Source organism: Ictidomys tridecemlineatus, chromosome 4 (genome assembly GCF_052094955.1).
Source record: "Ictidomys tridecemlineatus isolate mIctTri1 chromosome 4, mIctTri1.hap1, whole genome shotgun sequence".
NCBI lineage: Eukaryota > Metazoa > Chordata > Mammalia > Rodentia > Sciuridae > Ictidomys > Ictidomys tridecemlineatus.
In genome coordinates this window covers 41,856,178-41,874,456 of record NC_135480.1, presented here as the reverse complement: position 1 = coordinate 41,874,456, position 18,279 = coordinate 41,856,178, and the positions used below count along the sequence as shown (strand labels likewise).

Sequence of the window (18,279 nt, the reverse complement as noted above, 5' to 3'; positions counted from 1 at the left end):
GGTGCTGAGGATCAAACCTGGGCCGCATGCATTCCAGGCAAGCGCGCTACCGCTTGAGCCATATCCCCAGCCCAATCTTTGAACTCTTTTAATTTGCAACCGTTCTTTTATCTTTCTTTTTCATGACATTGATATGTTTAAGAGGATAAGCAGTTACTTTCTGGAATGTCATTCAACATAGGTTTGCCAGATGTTTCCTCTCAATTACATTGCCTCCACTTAAAAAAAAAAAATACCATGTTTTTAAAACTCTTTTTCTGTTGCTGCAACTATATCTAGTTGGTTGATTATCCCGGCTCTGTGGAAGCCTTTAGTGAGAATTGCCTTTTGGAAAGAACTGGCAGAGCTAGAGGAAGGCTGCATCAAGCAGCCTTTTTTAATTTTTTTGGCATGAGAAGGAGGTCCTGGTGGGGGCTGTATGACAGAGGAAATTGGAACACCACCTTGACACATGTGTCATGGGTTGCTCTGCTCTAGCTGCTGGTGGTGGGCCTCAGATGTTTGCTTCCCCAACCATTTCTAAGGCACAAGGAGCTATTATGCTTATAGAAGACAAGGCAGGATACAAAGTTGATCTTTTAGATTGTTCCGTCCTTCATTCACTCATGCACTTAATGAACATTGATTAAGGGCCTACTCTGCTCGTTGGAGCTCATCTTCTAGCATATTGCACACCAGAAAGAAAGCTTTCAAACTGAAAGTTCCTCTCTGAGAGGCAAACGTCTGAAAATGAAGGTTAAGGTACATGGTTTGACATTTTCAATTTATTAGTAAAACGACCTTATAGAAAATTATGTTTCTGCATCTTCTCCTAAATACAGTGATTTCCATTTCTCTCTGGCCTTTCTCATATTTACCAACATGGAACATAATTTTTGCATCATTATCTCCATAGTACATAAATAATTTTGCATTCCATGTTCTCCAGTGAAAATTATTTTGTATATAGTTTACCATTTTTCATAACCTGCATATTTATCACTCTTAATGATTGCAGTAAATTCTTTCAAGCCGATCTACTAAGACTTATGCATTTCTCTTTTGTTGTAAATTTGACTTGTTTCTAATTTTTTTAACTAGTATTGTGTGTGTGGGGGGGTCCCTTTCAGGAGGAAGAATATAGAAGGCCTTTTGTTAAAACAGTTTTGATAAATTGTTTCATTCTAACAAAGAAAGGTTGGATTGCTGTGAAGAAAACACAGACTGTCTTTTTAAGGGAAAAATTTTCCTTTAATTATATTTTGAGTTTCATTTTATAATGGAAAGATAATTAGTAGAGAAAGATCTGATGCATTTCATATTCCTGACAATACTTTCCAGATATTGTTGGTTTCCAGGGGATAGCAGAGTAATGGGCTATGAAGCTAAGATATAAGGCTGCCGAGTGGCAGGCAGCTCCCAACTTCCCCAGTCTTTCGATCATTCATTTTGCTTCACACAACTGGAGGATCTTGTGTTCCACCACACTTTTCTTCTGAGAGTCACTAGAGGAATACATCACTCTCTGGCAGGAGGCCATCAGCTCTCTCACAGCAGGAAACATGGGTTAATCACCCTGACCTCTGGACACACCTGAGGAATGAACTCTCTGCAGCTACTCTGTGAGGAGACTGAGGAAAGCAGGAATAGGCAGGAACTGAGATTGCACATGGAACTGAGATTGACAGTTCATCTTCCCTGGGAATCCTCTGAGCTTGGGGTGTGGAGAGGTATTTGCCAGAGATGAGCTGGAGGCTTGTCATCAGCTGGTGATTGCAGTAACCATTTCTAAAGAGAGAACAATTATAAGAATTTGTGACTGATTAACTGGGCTTGGGTAGGGCTGAAAAACAGACAATCAGTGGTTTGGCAGGCTCTGAAGGAATCTTCAAAGATCCTGGAGTTGTGGACTCCTCTGTATTGGTTGTATGCCCATTATGTATCAGATGAAGATTTTCTTCACTTATAGAATGTTACCTCCCTTTTGTTGAATGGAGATTGGAACTTGTGGGTTTTGTTTTTGTTTTAGTTTTGTGAGGGCGTGGTTACCAGGGATGGGACTCACAAGCACTTGACCACTGAGCCACATCCCCAGCCTTATTTTGTATTTGATTTAGAGACAGGGTCTCACTGAGTTGCTTAGTACCTCACTTTTGCAAGGCTGGCTTTGAACTCGCAATCGTCCTAACTCAGCCTCCTGAGCTGCTGGGATAACAGGTGTGCACCACCTTGCCTGATGGACCTTATGGTTTTATAATTTTACTGCTCTATTTTCTTGCTGCTTAGTGTGGAATGTGGAACCTAAACAGTTGTCTTTTTTTGTGTGTGTGCATGGTACAGGGATCAAACTAGGGACAGTTTACCATTGAGCTATATTCTCTGCCCTTTTTATTTTTTGGTTTTTATTTTGAGACAAGGTCTTTCTGCTGGTCCTGAACTTGCAATGCTCCTACTTCAGCCTCCTGAATTTCTAGAATTGCATGCAGGTGCCACTATGCCCAGCCAATAAAGAATTTCGATTGGATAATGACTTCAGTTACTGGATTTTGTAGACTAAGCATGTGATCATCTGTTGCAGCTGCAGCCCACTGGGTTAAGGGCTTCTCTCAGGTTACTATAAAAATGAGTGGCAGCTAACTAAACCAAAGTCCAGCAACAGTAGGATACAATGGGAAGTCCATGGGCTTTGTAGCCAGAGAGATGAGGATTATTTTCCTGATTTTACTATTACCTACTGTCTTCACTTGGTTGATCTGTTTGCATTCTGGGAACCTAAGCGTTTTTACCTTATCATTTGAATAAAATTGCTTTTCTTGGTTTGTGTCAACTTCATTGCTCACAGTAGAGAAAAATGTTGCCTTCTTCTTTCCTCTGCCAAAAGGGAGATGATCAAAAGGCAGGAGGTAGGGTGGATAAGATAATATGTCCAGATCCCTGCATTCACATTCCTTGTCATTTCAAGCATACCATATCGTGTCTCCATCTGTCCATGCCAGCAGCTAATGCGGCAGGACTTCAAACAGCATGTGCACCTTTTGGTTTTGCTTTCAGCCTCTCTGTTGTAACTGTGTTCTTTGCCTCTGCAGGATTTATGAACGTGTGATAGACACTCCAGAGACCAACCTTCCCCCAGGAAGCAATTTATGGCTTGGTCAGCGAAACCAAAAGCATGGCTTATTCAAAGTAAGCACTAACTTTCTATTTTATTTTCACACACACACACACACACACACACACACACACCCCACATATGATGCTTAATTCTCAATGTTGCTGGAGATGCGTATTGATTAAATTAGTGGGAAGAACATGGCATAATTATTGATGATAATTGAACACTTACTGTATGCCACATACATGCTTTTCTATTGTGTGACATGAATTAACTCATCTCATTGTCACAATGACTTTATAAAGTAGATAGCTTGCAACCAGGCAGAGAGTTAAGTGACATGTCCAAGAGTCACACAGCTCACTGCACTAGGCATGTTCAGGCATGTAGCTGATCCTTAGAATGTGTCTTAACCGCCTGATTTGGGGGACTTAAGGTAATATGATAATCTTTGAATTGGTTGTAGAACCAATAAGTACATATTAATTCAGTTAGGGATAGAGATCTCTTTCTATCTATATATTTAAAATAGGACCCAATCTCAGCTTCTTTGAGCTTTGTTTTTCTTGCTTGTAAAGAGGGTTTTACAATAACTGCATTATTGTACTTCAAGAAGACACAAGGATATGGCAATAAAATGAATTGAAAACACTGTGAAATTGTAAGATAGTCTTGTTCTTTAAAAGAATGACAGACTTTTGCCTCTGGCAATATGGTAGACCAGATATTCTAAAAATCCTGTTGATTCAAAATTCTTGTAAGTCTGGATAAAATACAACAGAAATCTTTTATAACTCATCATTGCACTTATAAGAAGGAAAATCTTTTAGGGACCAAATATATTGAAGAGAAAGAAAACCAGAAGGGTGTCCACCAATACTAGAAACTTAGAGGATGAGATGTTTCCTTTTCCTTTTTTAAAAAATTTAAGCTATAATTTACATACAGTAAAATTTGCCCCTTTAAATGCCTAGTCTTCTGAGCCTTGGAAAACCTGTAGTCTCATAATAACTATTAGAGTCAAGATGAAGAAGCATTCCATCACCTCCCCAAATTTCCACATGCCCTTTGTATTCAAATTTAAGCCTGTAGCAACCAGTGATTTGTTTTATGGTCCTGAAGTTTGCCTTTTCCAGAATGTTACATAAATGAAATCATTTATATATGTAATTTTGTAAGTACGTATGTTGGGTCTCGTGTGTATAGGTGGTTTGTTCTTTTCTATTGCTGAGCAGTGTTTCAATTCTATTGTAAACACAGTTGATCCATTCCTCAGTTGGTGGATTTGGGCTGTTTTTAATTTGGAGCAATTAAAATAACACTATTGTAACCATTTACATACAAGTTTTTGTGTGAGCAAAAGTTTTAAGGTAAATATGTAGGTCTGGGATTGCTGAGTCATATATTAAGTACATGTTTAACTTCATAAGAAAGTGACAAGCTATTTTTACAAAGTACCTAAATCATTTTGCATTTCCATTAGCAATGTAGGAAAATTTCAGAGCCTTAAATTTCAACAACCTGTGTGGACCTTTCTCGAGAAAGGTCTAAGAGTCCATGTATGTTTGGGATGTGTATGGAAACTTCTGGTCTAAAGCTAGAAACCTGAAAACTATACCTCCATTGACAGGGTAGGCAGAGAAAGCCTACTATATAGCAAAGAGAAGTCATTCAATAACTAGCCTGACTCCATCTCATCTCCAGATAAGAAAGAATAACACTTCTTTGAAAACTGAACCTTGGGGGAGAGAAAGGGAGAGAGAAGGGAAAGCATATGGAAATGGTAGGAGACCCTCAATGTTACACAAAATTACATATAAGAGGTTGTGAGGGGAAACTGGGGGGGGAACAAGGGAGAGAATTGAACAACAGTAGATGAGGTAGAAAGGGAAGATGGGAGGGGAGAGGAGGGGGGATAGTAGGGGATAGGAAAGGTAGCAGAATACAACAGTTACTAATATGCCATTATGTAAAATGTGAGTGTGTAACCGATGTGATTCTGCAATTTGTATTTGGGGTAAAAATGGGAGTTCATAACCCACTTGAGTCAAATGTATGAAAGATGATATATCATGAGCTTTGTAATGTTTTGAACAACCAATAAAAAATAAAATAAAATCATTTCATTTAGTTCTTACAAAAAAAGAATTTCTAAATTATAAAAGTTACACACATTCATGCCCATGACACAGACATTATTGTATTTGTCTATGATATACCAGAAGGCAAACGCAAATCAGATAAGATCTGTGCATATGACATTCAGGTAGAAAAGATAGAGAAAAAGAAATAGCAACCTGAATAATGAAGATTTAAAGAAATGACAGCATTAGATGTGCAGTAATAAACTAGAAAGTGAAAAAGGACTCAAAAGAAGAAGAGTGAGAAAATAAGAGCAGAGGAAATGGAATTACACACAAGAACATTTTCAGAATTTATTTTAATATATTGATACATTTAATTAAAGTAGCTAGATATCAGATAAGACCATAGGTATATTTTTGGTGTGCAAATAAAATCTAAACTTAAGATCTGTTTTAGAGAAAGCATCAGAATGTAGTGAATGTGTGCTTTATCCCTGATTTAGGCCATACAATCTTGCATATGGTATGTATGAAGTCATAGTTACAAAGATAATTTACCCTTTAATTGTTTAATTTTACTTAAATGTTTTCAAAAGGAAAAAAACTTTCAAAGGAGTGGTTATTTTAAAAATTGTTTATTTCAATTTATCATTTATCTTTTTGTTTTTTGCTGTACCAATGGTTTTTAAAAAATATTAAATTGACAGATTAAGTGTGACTCTATTCAAGGTGTATAGTGTAATGATTGGGTATATTATACACTGTATGATGGTTACTGTAATACAATTAATTAACATAATCATTACCACCCATGTTTGTTCATCTTTTAAATGAATGTTTCTACCTTAGACCAATATCCCATCATATCCCCCTTCCTCACAGGTCCTGATAGCCACCATTGAACCCTGTGCTTCTATGAGTTTGACTTTTTTAGATATCAAAAGGAAAGTTCTTACCAAGTGGTATACATCATCTAAACAAGTAAATTCATTAAAACTAAAAAAAAAAAAGAAAAAAAAAAAAGAAAACTTAACCTTGGCTCTATCTTCACGTAGGCTTGACCCCTAGATTAACCTGATCTATGAAGCTCAATCAGCTGTCTTAAAGTGGTCCTGGATTGTTGGTACCTGGAGATTCCTGATTAGAAAAGGCTTTGGAAAAGGTCACTTTCAATGCGATCTCATAAGGTGCCCACAGATTAGGTCCATAAAGATGAGTTTGTAAGCCGTTATGAGTGACAGTGATTGTTCAATTAGCCCTTCAAGGGCTGCAGAAATTGGGATTAGTAGGCAAATAATTTTTTAAATGCATATGTTTAAAATGTTTAAAGAAACAAAACAGTAAATTAAAGAACATATGATGACTAGAGATGATAAATATGACCAAGAATAGTTGAACTGAAAAGCACTTTTAGAAAAGAACACTATAGTCATCAAAGCAAAACAAACAAACACAAACCAAAACCAAAACCAACCAAACAAACAAAAACCAAAAAACAAACAAACAACAACAACAACAATACCTCAGTGAAACTGCTAAATTACAGATTAGACTTAAATAGGGAGGGCATTCATGAAATGGAAAGTATTATAAAGGTTATTACCCCAATAGTGGTGCAGTATAAAAGACAAGAGAATAGGAAAGAGGTTAAATGTAGAAAAATTGTTTATAAAAATTTTACACATCTGTTTAATGTATGCATGTGTATATGTATATATGTGTGTATTATATATTACATGTATAATAATCAATATATATGCATATTATATATATATTAAAATTCCAGATGATGAAAAAGAAAAAGAGGTTATATTATGAGCATAATTGTTAATAAATCAATTCTCATTATAGGAAATAAAATGAAATCAAGACGTATGTTATCTGTTGCTGCTTATCAAGTGGCTTAGAAAACAGATGCTTAAAGAACAGCCACTTTGCTTAGCTTCCAATTCTGTGCTTTGGTCAGAAGATTTTTCTGGTCTGGCTTGTCTAAGCAGATACTTGCTGGATGCTCTCAAGCGTCTGTGGTCAGCTGGTACATCAGTGGGTGGCAGGATGATCTAAGACGGACTCTTCGCATGTCTGGCAGCAGGCTGGCTGTTGTCTGGTGCTCCTCAGTTCTCCCTACATTGGCCTCTCATTCTCCAGTGGCCTAACTCAGGATTACTCACACGGCAGCCTTGAGATTAAAAGAAGAAGAAGAAAGCAAGCCCTAGTGTGCTGGTACTTTTCAAGGCTGTTTATTTGATTGCGTATACTAACATTTTATTGTTCAAATAAAGTCATATATTTCAAATACAGAGTCAAAGGGTAAAGAAATAGACAATCTGTCTTGAAGTGGTGGTAGGCAATATCATACTACTAAATTTGGATGCAAGGAGTAGAAGAATTTTGGGGGGTGCGGTACTGGGGATTGAACTCAGGCGCACTCCACCACTGGGTCACATCCGCAGATCTATTTTGTATTTTGTTTAGAAACAGGGTCTCTCTTGAGTTGCTTAGTGCCTCACTTTTGCTGAGGCTGGCTTTGAACTCATGATCCTCCTGCCTCAGCCTCACCAGCCGCTGGGATTATAGGCATGTGCCACCACACCTGGCAGAATTTTTGACTATTTTAATGACTGATTACACAAATCAAGATACGTACACCTAGAAATAGTGGTAAAATTCCAATATCCCAAAGTCACAGAGAAGATCTTATAGAAGTAGCCATTGAGAAAAAGCAATTTTTCTACAAAAGAATAACATAGATTGAACAGCTGACTTTTAAATAGCAGAAGCCTGAGGACAATGGAAAAATATTTTCAATTTTTTGAAAGAAAAATAACTCTCAAATGTAAGGGCATATACACAGCTTGATTATTATTTGAGAATGACTGTGAAATAAGGACATTTGTAGACAGACAAAATTCTCAGTTTAGAACCAATAGATCTTCATTTGAAAAACTTCCTAGAAGGAAAACATAAGGTACAAGAAAAATTGAACAAATAAAAATTGAGAGCAGGCATGAGCTTGAATAATCATTGTTTGAAGAAATAATAATACTCTCACTTAAGAAAAAAATCAGAAATATTGACAATTAATAAGATTATAGTAGGGAACCATTTAATTTAAAGTGTTCTAAGACCTTTAATTTGTTAGGAAAAGAATAGAGGAATGGATTAATAATAGACTTTAGGTTTGCATTTAAAAAAGTATACCAAGAACAAAATAATAGAAATCATCTTTAACTCTAACATTTAAGAATTTGAGGAATGTGATTTTAAAAACACCCCCATCAAGCTGAGTGTGATGCATGCCTTTAGTCTCAGGTATTTAGGAGCCTGAGGCAGGGGGATTGCTTGAGCTTAGGAGTTTAAAACCAACCTGGATGGTGGAGTAGACATAGTGAAACTCAAAACCTCTGCTGGGCACAGTGGTACATGCCTGCAATTCCAGTGCTTCAGTAGGCTGAGACAGGAGGATTGAGAGTTCAAATCTAGCCTCAGCTACTTAGTGAGAACCTAAATAACATATTGAGACTCTGTCTCTAAATAAAAAAATTTAAAAAAGGGCTGGGAATGTGGGTCAGTGGTTAAGAAACCCATGGGTTCTATCCCTGGTACTAAAAAAAAAAAAAGAAAAAGAAAAAAAAAGACCCCCCCCCCAAAAAAAAACCCCAAAGCAACAACAACAAAAATCTGTCAATAAAAATAAGGAAAGAGGAGAAACATCAATGTTTAATGTAAGACAGCAGCTAAAATTTTGGTCCAAAATATTTATTTCATATTAAGTGGTTTTCACTCAGGGTTAGAAGTGAGAGTATGCTATTGGATTCAATGGACTCAAATTCTGCTGTATATTGTTAATACTCTAACAACAAAAAAATCATGATTCAAAAATGCTAAAAATGATAGTAAAACAACAACAACAAATAACACAACACAGACTGAAAGAAACTTGAAATGACTGGAGAAGCTCTGCTTATATCAGCTTTAAGGCCAAAAAGTTCAACCACACAATGATAAACAATTCCAAAGATGCTACATTCAATAACATAACCTCAAAATATTCATTGCAGCATTGCAAAACAGTGGGGAAGAATGGCCTTCTCACTGCAGCATGCCTGGTCACTTGAATACTCCTGTGGGAAAGAAACAATTTTGACCCTTATTCATACTATGTACAAAGTCAATTCCAGTTGCATTATAGACCTATATCAAAAAACTTTTATGAAAGTTAGCATAGAAAAATATCTTTATGACCTTCATGGAGGAAAATTTCTTTTTAAAAAAAGCTAACAAAAAAAGTTCTAAAGAGAAGGCTGATATATTCCATATACTAAATCTGGTGGTTTTTTTTTTTTTTAATGATTGAACTACCTAAGAGTAAGAAAGCATGCCATTGAGTAAGAGAAGCTATTCAAATAGTTGTACTTTAAAAAAGCCTTATCCACATCATGTAAAGAATTCCTTCATATCCATTTTCAAAAAATCCTATCAAATTGAAAACAGAGACAAGAAAATTAAGAGGTTCCTCACAAAAGGAATATCCAAGAGGTCAGTAAACATGGGAAAAGGTATCCATCTTAGTAATCAGGGAAAATAAGCCAAAATAAGAAGCTATCAAATGCCCATCAGAATGGCCAACATTAAAAAGATTGACAGTGCCATGTGTTTTACAATCATATGGAGCAAAAGGAACCTTTATTCACTGCTGGTTGGAGTGCAAGTTGGTTAAAGCATTGTGGAAAACTGGTGGTATAATTAACGAAAATAGACACTATCCTTCGACTAACCAGCACGACTTCTAGGATTAAGTCTAATAGATGCACACTCAAAGTCATATATTAAAATGCTTTAAATATCCATATAATAAGGGAAAAAACACCAACACAACCCATGTGTTCAACAAAAGTAGAAAGGATATGTAAATTGTGATGCCTTTAAATAGTAGGATTCTATACAGCAATTCAAATGAGCAAACTGTGTAGTAGTGACAGTGATGAACCTCATAGCTGTGAGTCAAGAAAAAGACACAAAGGAATGTATACTACTTCATTAATGTGAAATTCAAAACCAAGCAGCTGATTAGTAGTGTTAAAGTCTGGGTGGCAGTTAACTTTTGCCCATGAGGGAGGGGTCACGACTGGAAAGGGACATGAGGGTTGCTCTAGGGATACGGTCCAGCTTTATTTATTAACTTGGGTAAGTTAATTCACAGGTGTGTATTTCAATGATTTGTTAAATTTTCTATATATGTTCTTCCTTATGTTTATTTAACATGTATGCATAGCATGTAATTGCAAGGAAAAAATAGATAAAGCTACCATTTAGAGACCAAACAAGCAAAAAAAATTAGTAAGCATACTTAACAAATATGCTTACCAAGTAACAACATACTTAACAAATTTATTTATTGAGTATACATAAACCCTTTAACCAACAATCAACAACACATGTAGCACATGGAATCACAAAATATACTACATAAAAGGACATAAAAAGTAAGGGAACAATTGGGGAGTGAAGTTCACCAAATTATGCTACATGCATAGTTGAATATATCATATTCATTGTACTTTTATAACTATAATACACCAATTAAAAATAAACAAATAAATAGAAGGAAGACCAAGAGCTAAAGGAAGGTGATGGGGCGGGGATGGGAGGAGGGGGAAGGGAAGGAGTACTAGGGACTGAAATGGAGTAAACTATACATTTATGAATATGTCCAAATGAACTCCATTATTATGTGTAACTATAATGCACTAACAAAAAAAATATTGAATAAAAAGTAAGTTTTGCTGGATGCTGTGGCACATGCCTATAAACTAGGTACTTGGGGGTTGAGGCCAGAGAATTGTAAGTTTGAGGCTAGCCTCAGAAATTTAATGAGATCTTGACTCAAAATAAAAAAATTAAAAGGGCTGGGGATGTTTCTCAGTGGTTGAGAGCCCCTGCTATCAATTCCCAGAACCACAAAAATGATTTTTAAAAAGTCTCAACAGGAAATTCTGAGAATGCAGTTATATTAGAAGTGAGTAGTTTGGAAATGTGAAAATAGCCCTTAGAGTAACTAGTGAGTTTAAGGAAGAATTATAATGTATTTTAACTAAAGCAGAAAAGTAATAGACACTAAGTATAAAAGCTTGTGAAATGCAACTCAACAATTCTTAGATGGAAATATTTATCTTTAAATGCCTATATTAAAAGGGTAGAGATTTAATGCATTAAGAATCCAAATTGAGAAGTTAGAAAAAGAATTACAGAATTAATCCAAAGATAGTGAAAGGAATGAAATAATAAGCATTTAAGAGCAGAAACTAATAAAATAATGGGTAGGATACAATAGGCAAGATTAAAAAAGCCAAAAATTGGCCTTTTAAAAAGACGTATCTGGAAATTTGCACAAGTGAAAATAAGAGAAGGCATTAAGAACATTAGGAGTTAAAAAGGGCACATAACCACAAGGATTGAAAAAAGCAAAACAATATAGCCATTTATAAATGTTATGTCAATAAAATGAAAATTGAACAGTTTTCTAAAAATATATGAATTACCAAATTGGTCTTTTTTTTTATTGTTGGTCATTCAAAACATTACATAGTTCTTAATATATCATATTTCACAGTTTGATTCAAGTGGGTTATGAACTCCCAATTTTATCCTGTATACAGATTGCTGTATCACATCAGTTACCCTTCCATTGATTTACATATTGCCTTTCTAGTGACTGATGTATTCTGCTGTCTATCCTATTCTCTACTATCCCCCCTCCCCTCCCTTCCCCTCCCCTCCCCTTCTCTCTCTCTACCCCCTCTATTGTAAATCGTTTCTTCCACTTGTATTATCTTGTTTTACCCCTCCTTTCCTCTTATATGTAATTTTGTATAACCCTGAGGATCACCTTCCATTTCCATGCGATTTCCCTTCTCACTCCCTTTCCCTCCCACCTCTCATCCCTGTTTAATGTTAATCTTCTTCTCAAGGTCTTCATCCCTACCCTGTCCTTGGTTACTCCCCTTATATCAAAGGAGTCATTTGGCATTTGTTTTTTAAAGATTGGCTAGCTTCACTTAGCATAATCTGCTCTAATGCCATCCATTTACCTCCAAATTCTATGATTTTGTCATTTTTTAATGCAGAGTAATACTCCATTGTGTATAAATGCCACATTTTTTAATCCATTCATCTATTGAAGGGCATCTAGGTTGGTTCCACAATCTTGCTATCGTGAATTGTGCCGCTATGAACATCGATGTAGCAGTGTCCCTGTAGCATGCTCTTATTAGGTCTTTAGGAAATAGACCGAGAAGGGGAATAGCTGGGTAAATGGTGGTTCCGTTCCCAGCTTTCCAAGAAATCTCCATACTGCTTTCCAAATTGGCTGCACCAATTTGCAGTCCCACCAACAATGAACAATCGTACCCTTTTCCCCCCGCATCCTCTCCAGCACTTGTTGTTGTTGGACTTCATGATGGCTGCTAATCTTACTGGAGTGAGATGGTATCTTAGGGCGGTTTTGATTTGCATTTCTCTGGCTGCTAGCGATGGTGAGCATTTTTTCATGTTCTTATTGATTGATTGTATGTCCTCCTCTGAGAAGTGTCTGTTCAGGTCCTTGGCCCATTTATTGATTGGGTTATTTGTTATCTTATTGTCTAATTTTTTTAGTTCTTTGTATACTCTGGATAATAGGGCTCTATCTGAAGTGTGTGGAGTAAAGATTTGTTCCCAGGATGTAGGCTCCAAATTGATCTTAAGAGGAAATGAAAAACCCAAGTAGACTTAGAATCAGTAAAATAATGGTGTTTTGTAATTTGTGCCCCTTATAACATGTACACTCAATTTCTGCGTATAAAAGGTGAAGAAACTCTGCCATATATCCAAGGATAGATGTTGCCACTAAATAACTTCAGACTAGTGATTTTGATTTGTGGTTCTCTAACTTTACAGTGCATCCAAGCCTCCTGAAAACTTGTTAAAACACAGGTAGCTATGTATTAGTTTTATATATATATATACATACATATACATATATTTTTACACACACTGTTATGATGATGCATACATATATATCATACATAGATGGGATATAATTTCTCATATGTATATATGCATCATCACAAGAGAATTTGGTTATTTCAAATATGTAGCAGAAACCTAATTGTCCATCAATAGGAGAATACTTAAATGAATTATTGTAGAATCACAAATAAATACAAAAAAATCAGTGATGAATAGCAAATGTAATGCTGAATGAAAAAGAAAGTAGCATAGAAAAATTATATTAAATCATTTATGTATTTTAAATGTGAAACAATCCAATTGATTGCTTATTGATTCAATCATATATATAAAAAGACAAGTGCATGGAAATGAAAAATGCTGAATTTAGAATGGAGGAGGGAGTGGGAATCTTATTAGTGATCCATACCCAGAAGGCTTCTAAAATATCAATAATATTTTCTGTCTTAAGCTGGATGGTGTACTCATGGGCATTTACTGCATTTTATTGTGAACCTTTTTATACACCAGAAATGTCCCAAAGGTGACAAATGTTCTGGGTGATAATCTATCTATATGTGAATATGTGCATATATGTACGAACATGTGCATGTATTTACTTATGTATGTGTGTTTGTAACTTTTCTGTGTTTCCTAGAATCAACAGGAATTTGTCCAGGGGTCTCAGTCCCACACTTACTTACCCTGGATGCAGTGTTGTTGCTTGTTCTGCAGCTGGTTACTTCTTGGTAAAGCTATGCTTAGGGGCTCTGGGTATATAACAAAGTGCAGCAACTGGTTCCCAATCCTGAAAAGACATTGAAATCTTGTGAAAAGTCTTTCTAATTCAAATTCCTGTGTATACCTAGACCCAGTCATTGAGAACATAAACTGTTGAGTTTAGAAATTTATGTATCTTTAAAAAAATATTTAATTTGTTTTAATTAGTTGTACATGACAGTAGAATGCATTTATGCACTTTGATATATCATACATAGATGGGATATAATTTCTCATTTTTCTGAGTGTACATGTTGCAGAATCATATTGGTCATACAGTCACATATATATATACAGCAATAATGTCTGTTTAATTTTACTATCTTTCTTATCCCCACATCCCCTCCCCTCCCATCACTTCCCTCTACCTAATCTAAGGTAACACTATTCTTCTGTAGTGCTCCCTACCTTATTGTGAATTAGTATCCACATATTAGAGAAAACATTCGGCCTTTGGTTTTGTGGGATTGGCTTATTTCGCTTAGCATGATATTCTCCAACTCCAACCATTTACTGACAAAGGCCATAATTTTACTGTTCCTTAAAGCTGAAGAATATTCCATTGAGTATATATACCACATTTTCTTTATCCATTCATCTATTGAAGGACACCTAGGTTGGTTTCATAGTCTAGTTATTGTGAATTGAGGTGCTATAAATATTGATATGGCTGCATCACTACAGTATGCTGATTTTAAGTCCTTTAGGTATAAACCAAGGAGTGGGATAGCTGGGTAAAATGGTGGTTCCATTACCAATTTTCTGAGGAATCTCCATACTGCTTTTCATAATGGTTTCACTAATTTGCAGTCCCACCAGGAATGTATGAGTGTACCTTTTTACCACATCCTTGCCAACATTTATTGTTACCTGTCTTCTTGATGATTGCCATTCTGACAGGAGTGAGATAAAATCTTAGAGTAGTTTTGATTTGTATTTCTCTAATTGCTACAGATCATATATTTGTTGATCAATTGTATTTCTTCTTCTGTGAAGTATCTGTTCAGTTCCTTAGCCCATTTTAAAAAAACCTTTCTTACTGATTTTCATTTGAGTTTGAAAACTCAAATTTTAGTGCACTGATGGGGATGGGGATGAATTGATTAAGTTTTACCATGGTTGTTTTTAGAAAAAGATGTTGCCACAAAATATTAGACGTTGCCGCTAATTAACTTCTGACTAGTGCCTTTGATTTGTGGTTCTCTAACTTTACAGTGCATCCAAGTCTGTTAAAACATAGGTAGTTGTGTATCAGTAAAATGGTGCAGTAGGGAACTCTAAGTTTCTGTTCCTCCTCAGAAACATCAAAAACAAGCAGGAATTAACAGAACTAAATTTGTTAAATTTTTTTTTTTTTGGCATGGAGATCAAGTTTTTATTCTATATAATATAAATAGGCAATACAAAAAAGCACATGTGTTTAATACTACAAGATTGTGGTTAATTTTCATAATACAGCAACAACAATCAAAAGAGTAGCAACAGAATAATAATTAGATCATGCTAATATTTCATTTTAACAGTAAGAAATATATACCATAAATTTAAAGGTTAGATTAGATATCCTTTCAAATAAAATTAATAACCACATATGAGGGGAAATGCCTGTAATCCCAGGACTGTGGGGGAATGAGGCAGGAGGATTACAGATCTGAGGCCAGTCTATTGAATTTAGAAAGACCCTGTGTTAAAATTTAAAAAAATAAATAAATTAATTAAAAAAAAATAAATAAAAGGACTAGAGATGAAGTTAAGTGGTAAAACACCCCCCTGTGTGCCCCTCTGTGTGCCATCTGTATTTCAAAAATACAAAACAGAGAGAGAATGAGAGAGGGAGGGAGGGGGAGGGAGGGAGGGAGGGAGGGAGAGAGAGAGAGAGAGAGAGAGAGAGAGAGAGAGAGAGAGAGAGAGAGAAACAACCAAGATAAGAAATTAAAATTTGTACTTGGGTTGTAGCAAAACAGTAGAACACATACCATGCTTGTGCAAGATCTTGGGTGATCTAAAGCACTGAATACACACACACACACACACACACACTCACAAAAAATGCATATTTATTTACATGAGTATATTAAAAAGTTGACAACTTTATAATACTGGTTGATGTGCAAGCATAGTTGTCTTATATATTTATCACAAATTATAATAAACAAAAATAAAAACCAAAATGATGATTATATACTTATAACCACAATATATTCATATAAATGTAAGTGAACCTCATAATAAAAAAAAACAGTGTTTTTTTTCTTTTCTTTTTTAAACAGTCATCAGTTACATTTTTATTTGCCTATTTTACTGGCTGAGATTTTGTCTGCTTTAAGCATTCCATAATAATAATAATAATAATAAAATGATTAATTCCAGCAAAGCACGTGTGAACTTAAAAATAACTTTAAAAATATTTTCAGGGTATAATTCTTTATCATTTAGTATATGAATATGTTAACCATCCTCAACATTTAGTTCATTTATTTGAGATGAAAAAATAGTGCACACTAGCAGATTTTCTTTTGGTTCTCTTTCACACAGCTCTTGGCAATGACTAATCTGTGCTTTGGCTTCAAATTTGTTGAATTTTTGAAAACAAAGATTTAGAGCAACTGAACAAACACTGAACCAAGAAAACAATAACAACATCAAGGGCGAGGGTCGAAGTTCAGGGTGGACAGTTGGTTAATATGCACAAGGCTCTGAGTTTGATCCTTAGTACAAGAAGACATGGCATTGGGTTAGGGTAAGAGAGAATGAAAAAGGGAAAGGAAAGGAAGACAGGGAGGGGAGAAAAAGAGAGAAAGAAGAAAGAATAGAGAAGAGAGAGAGAGAGAGAGGGTGAGAGGGAAAGGGCAAGCAAGAAAGAAAAAGACAACATTAAATGGCAGGAAAGCTCTGTGTATTTTTACTTGCTTTTGCCACATACCATCTACAGTTCATTGGCAGTCTTGAAAATGTCAGTTCCTGTTCCCAATTTAGGACAATGGTCCTTCATTGTGGAAGGAACTGAGAAAACCTGATTCAAAAGTTATTTTGTGTGTGTGTCAGGAACTATGAAGGGCTGATGCAAGGTACTGGTTTCTGTCTTGCCTTAACTCAGCACTCTTGCACCCCAGACAAGTAGCACGTATGGATAGAAAATTGCAGCTGCCTGGGATGGAAAATTATGATCCAGACACACAGTAGACCACCTATGACAAGGACTGAAATGTGAGAAGAGGGTTTCTGTAGGCAATTGGGCATTCCAAAACACCCGAATATTCAGGGAATTTAGAAAGCCTCCTGCATTTCCAGGGCTATAGGCATGACCATGAAAGACCTGAGAATAAATACCCAAAGCTTGCACCTCAGACCAGTCCCTGGATCAGTACAAGGCTGGTGAAGCATCCGAGGCCTCAGCATAAACCCAAGCTGCAGAGACTGGTATTTTCTCTCTCCTCTTTTTCTTTTTTAACTCTTGGCATTCAAGGAAATCTCTGTCAAAACACTTTCAACACAAATCAAGAACAGGGATTTCAGTGACTACACATGGCAAGGAATACAGTATCTATCTGCAAACAGCAGTTTGGATAAATGAACAAATGGACAACTTCTGATTTGGCAGTCAAAACCCAACAAAACAAAACCTAGCAAGTCCAAGGAAAGTAGGGAAATCTCATTTTCAGAGCTGCTACATTATAATATTCAAATGTTCAGTGTCAAATAAAATCACAAGGCAAGCCAAAAAAAAAAAAAAAAAGAGAGAGAGAGAGAAAGAAAAACCAAAAAGGAACAAAATAAATGGATAGTAGAAACTATCCCTGAGAGGAAGCTAGATTTTGAACTTATTAGACAAAAACTTTAAAATAACCATCTTAAATGTGTTTAAAGAGCTAAAGAATCAAGGAATTCTGGAACATGATGCAATGATAAAGAAATTATAAAAATGAGCCAAACAGATATTTTATAGTCAAGAAGTAAAATTGAAGTTAAAAATTCATCAGAGGGATTCAACAAAAATTTCAACAAACTGAAGAAAGAATCATTGAACTTGAAAATAAGACAATTGAAATTCAGGGCCAGGGATGTAGCTCAGTGGTAGAGCACCTGTTAGCATGTGTGAGGTACTGGGTTAAATCCCCTGCACTGCAAAAAAAAAAAAAAAAAAAAAAAAAGAAAGAAAAAAAAAAGAGAAATAATGATAATAATTGAAATTAAGTCTGGAGAGTGAAAATAAAAAAATAAAAGAAAAATGAACAGACTGTGAGAGACCTATAGATTACTTTCCAATAGACTAACACATATTAAGGAGTCTCAGAAAGAGAAGGGACATGGTGAAAGGGACAGGAAGAATGTTTA

At 35.5% G+C, this 18,279-nt stretch overlaps 1 protein-coding gene across 3 annotated transcripts in view; it reads left to right on the top strand.

Annotated features, from left to right (window-relative positions):
* Positions 1-18,279, top strand: part of Nell1 (neural EGFL like 1) — an 802,510-nt gene that overhangs the window by 169,438 nt on the left and 614,793 nt on the right. For all 3 annotated transcript variants that reach the window (XM_078046343.1, XM_005335960.5, XM_005335959.5), the window contains exon 5: positions 3,066-3,162. In XM_078046343.1, the coding sequence (XP_077902469.1) occupies positions 3,066-3,162 (97 nt within the window). The remainder of the gene's footprint in view (positions 1-3,065; positions 3,163-18,279) is intronic.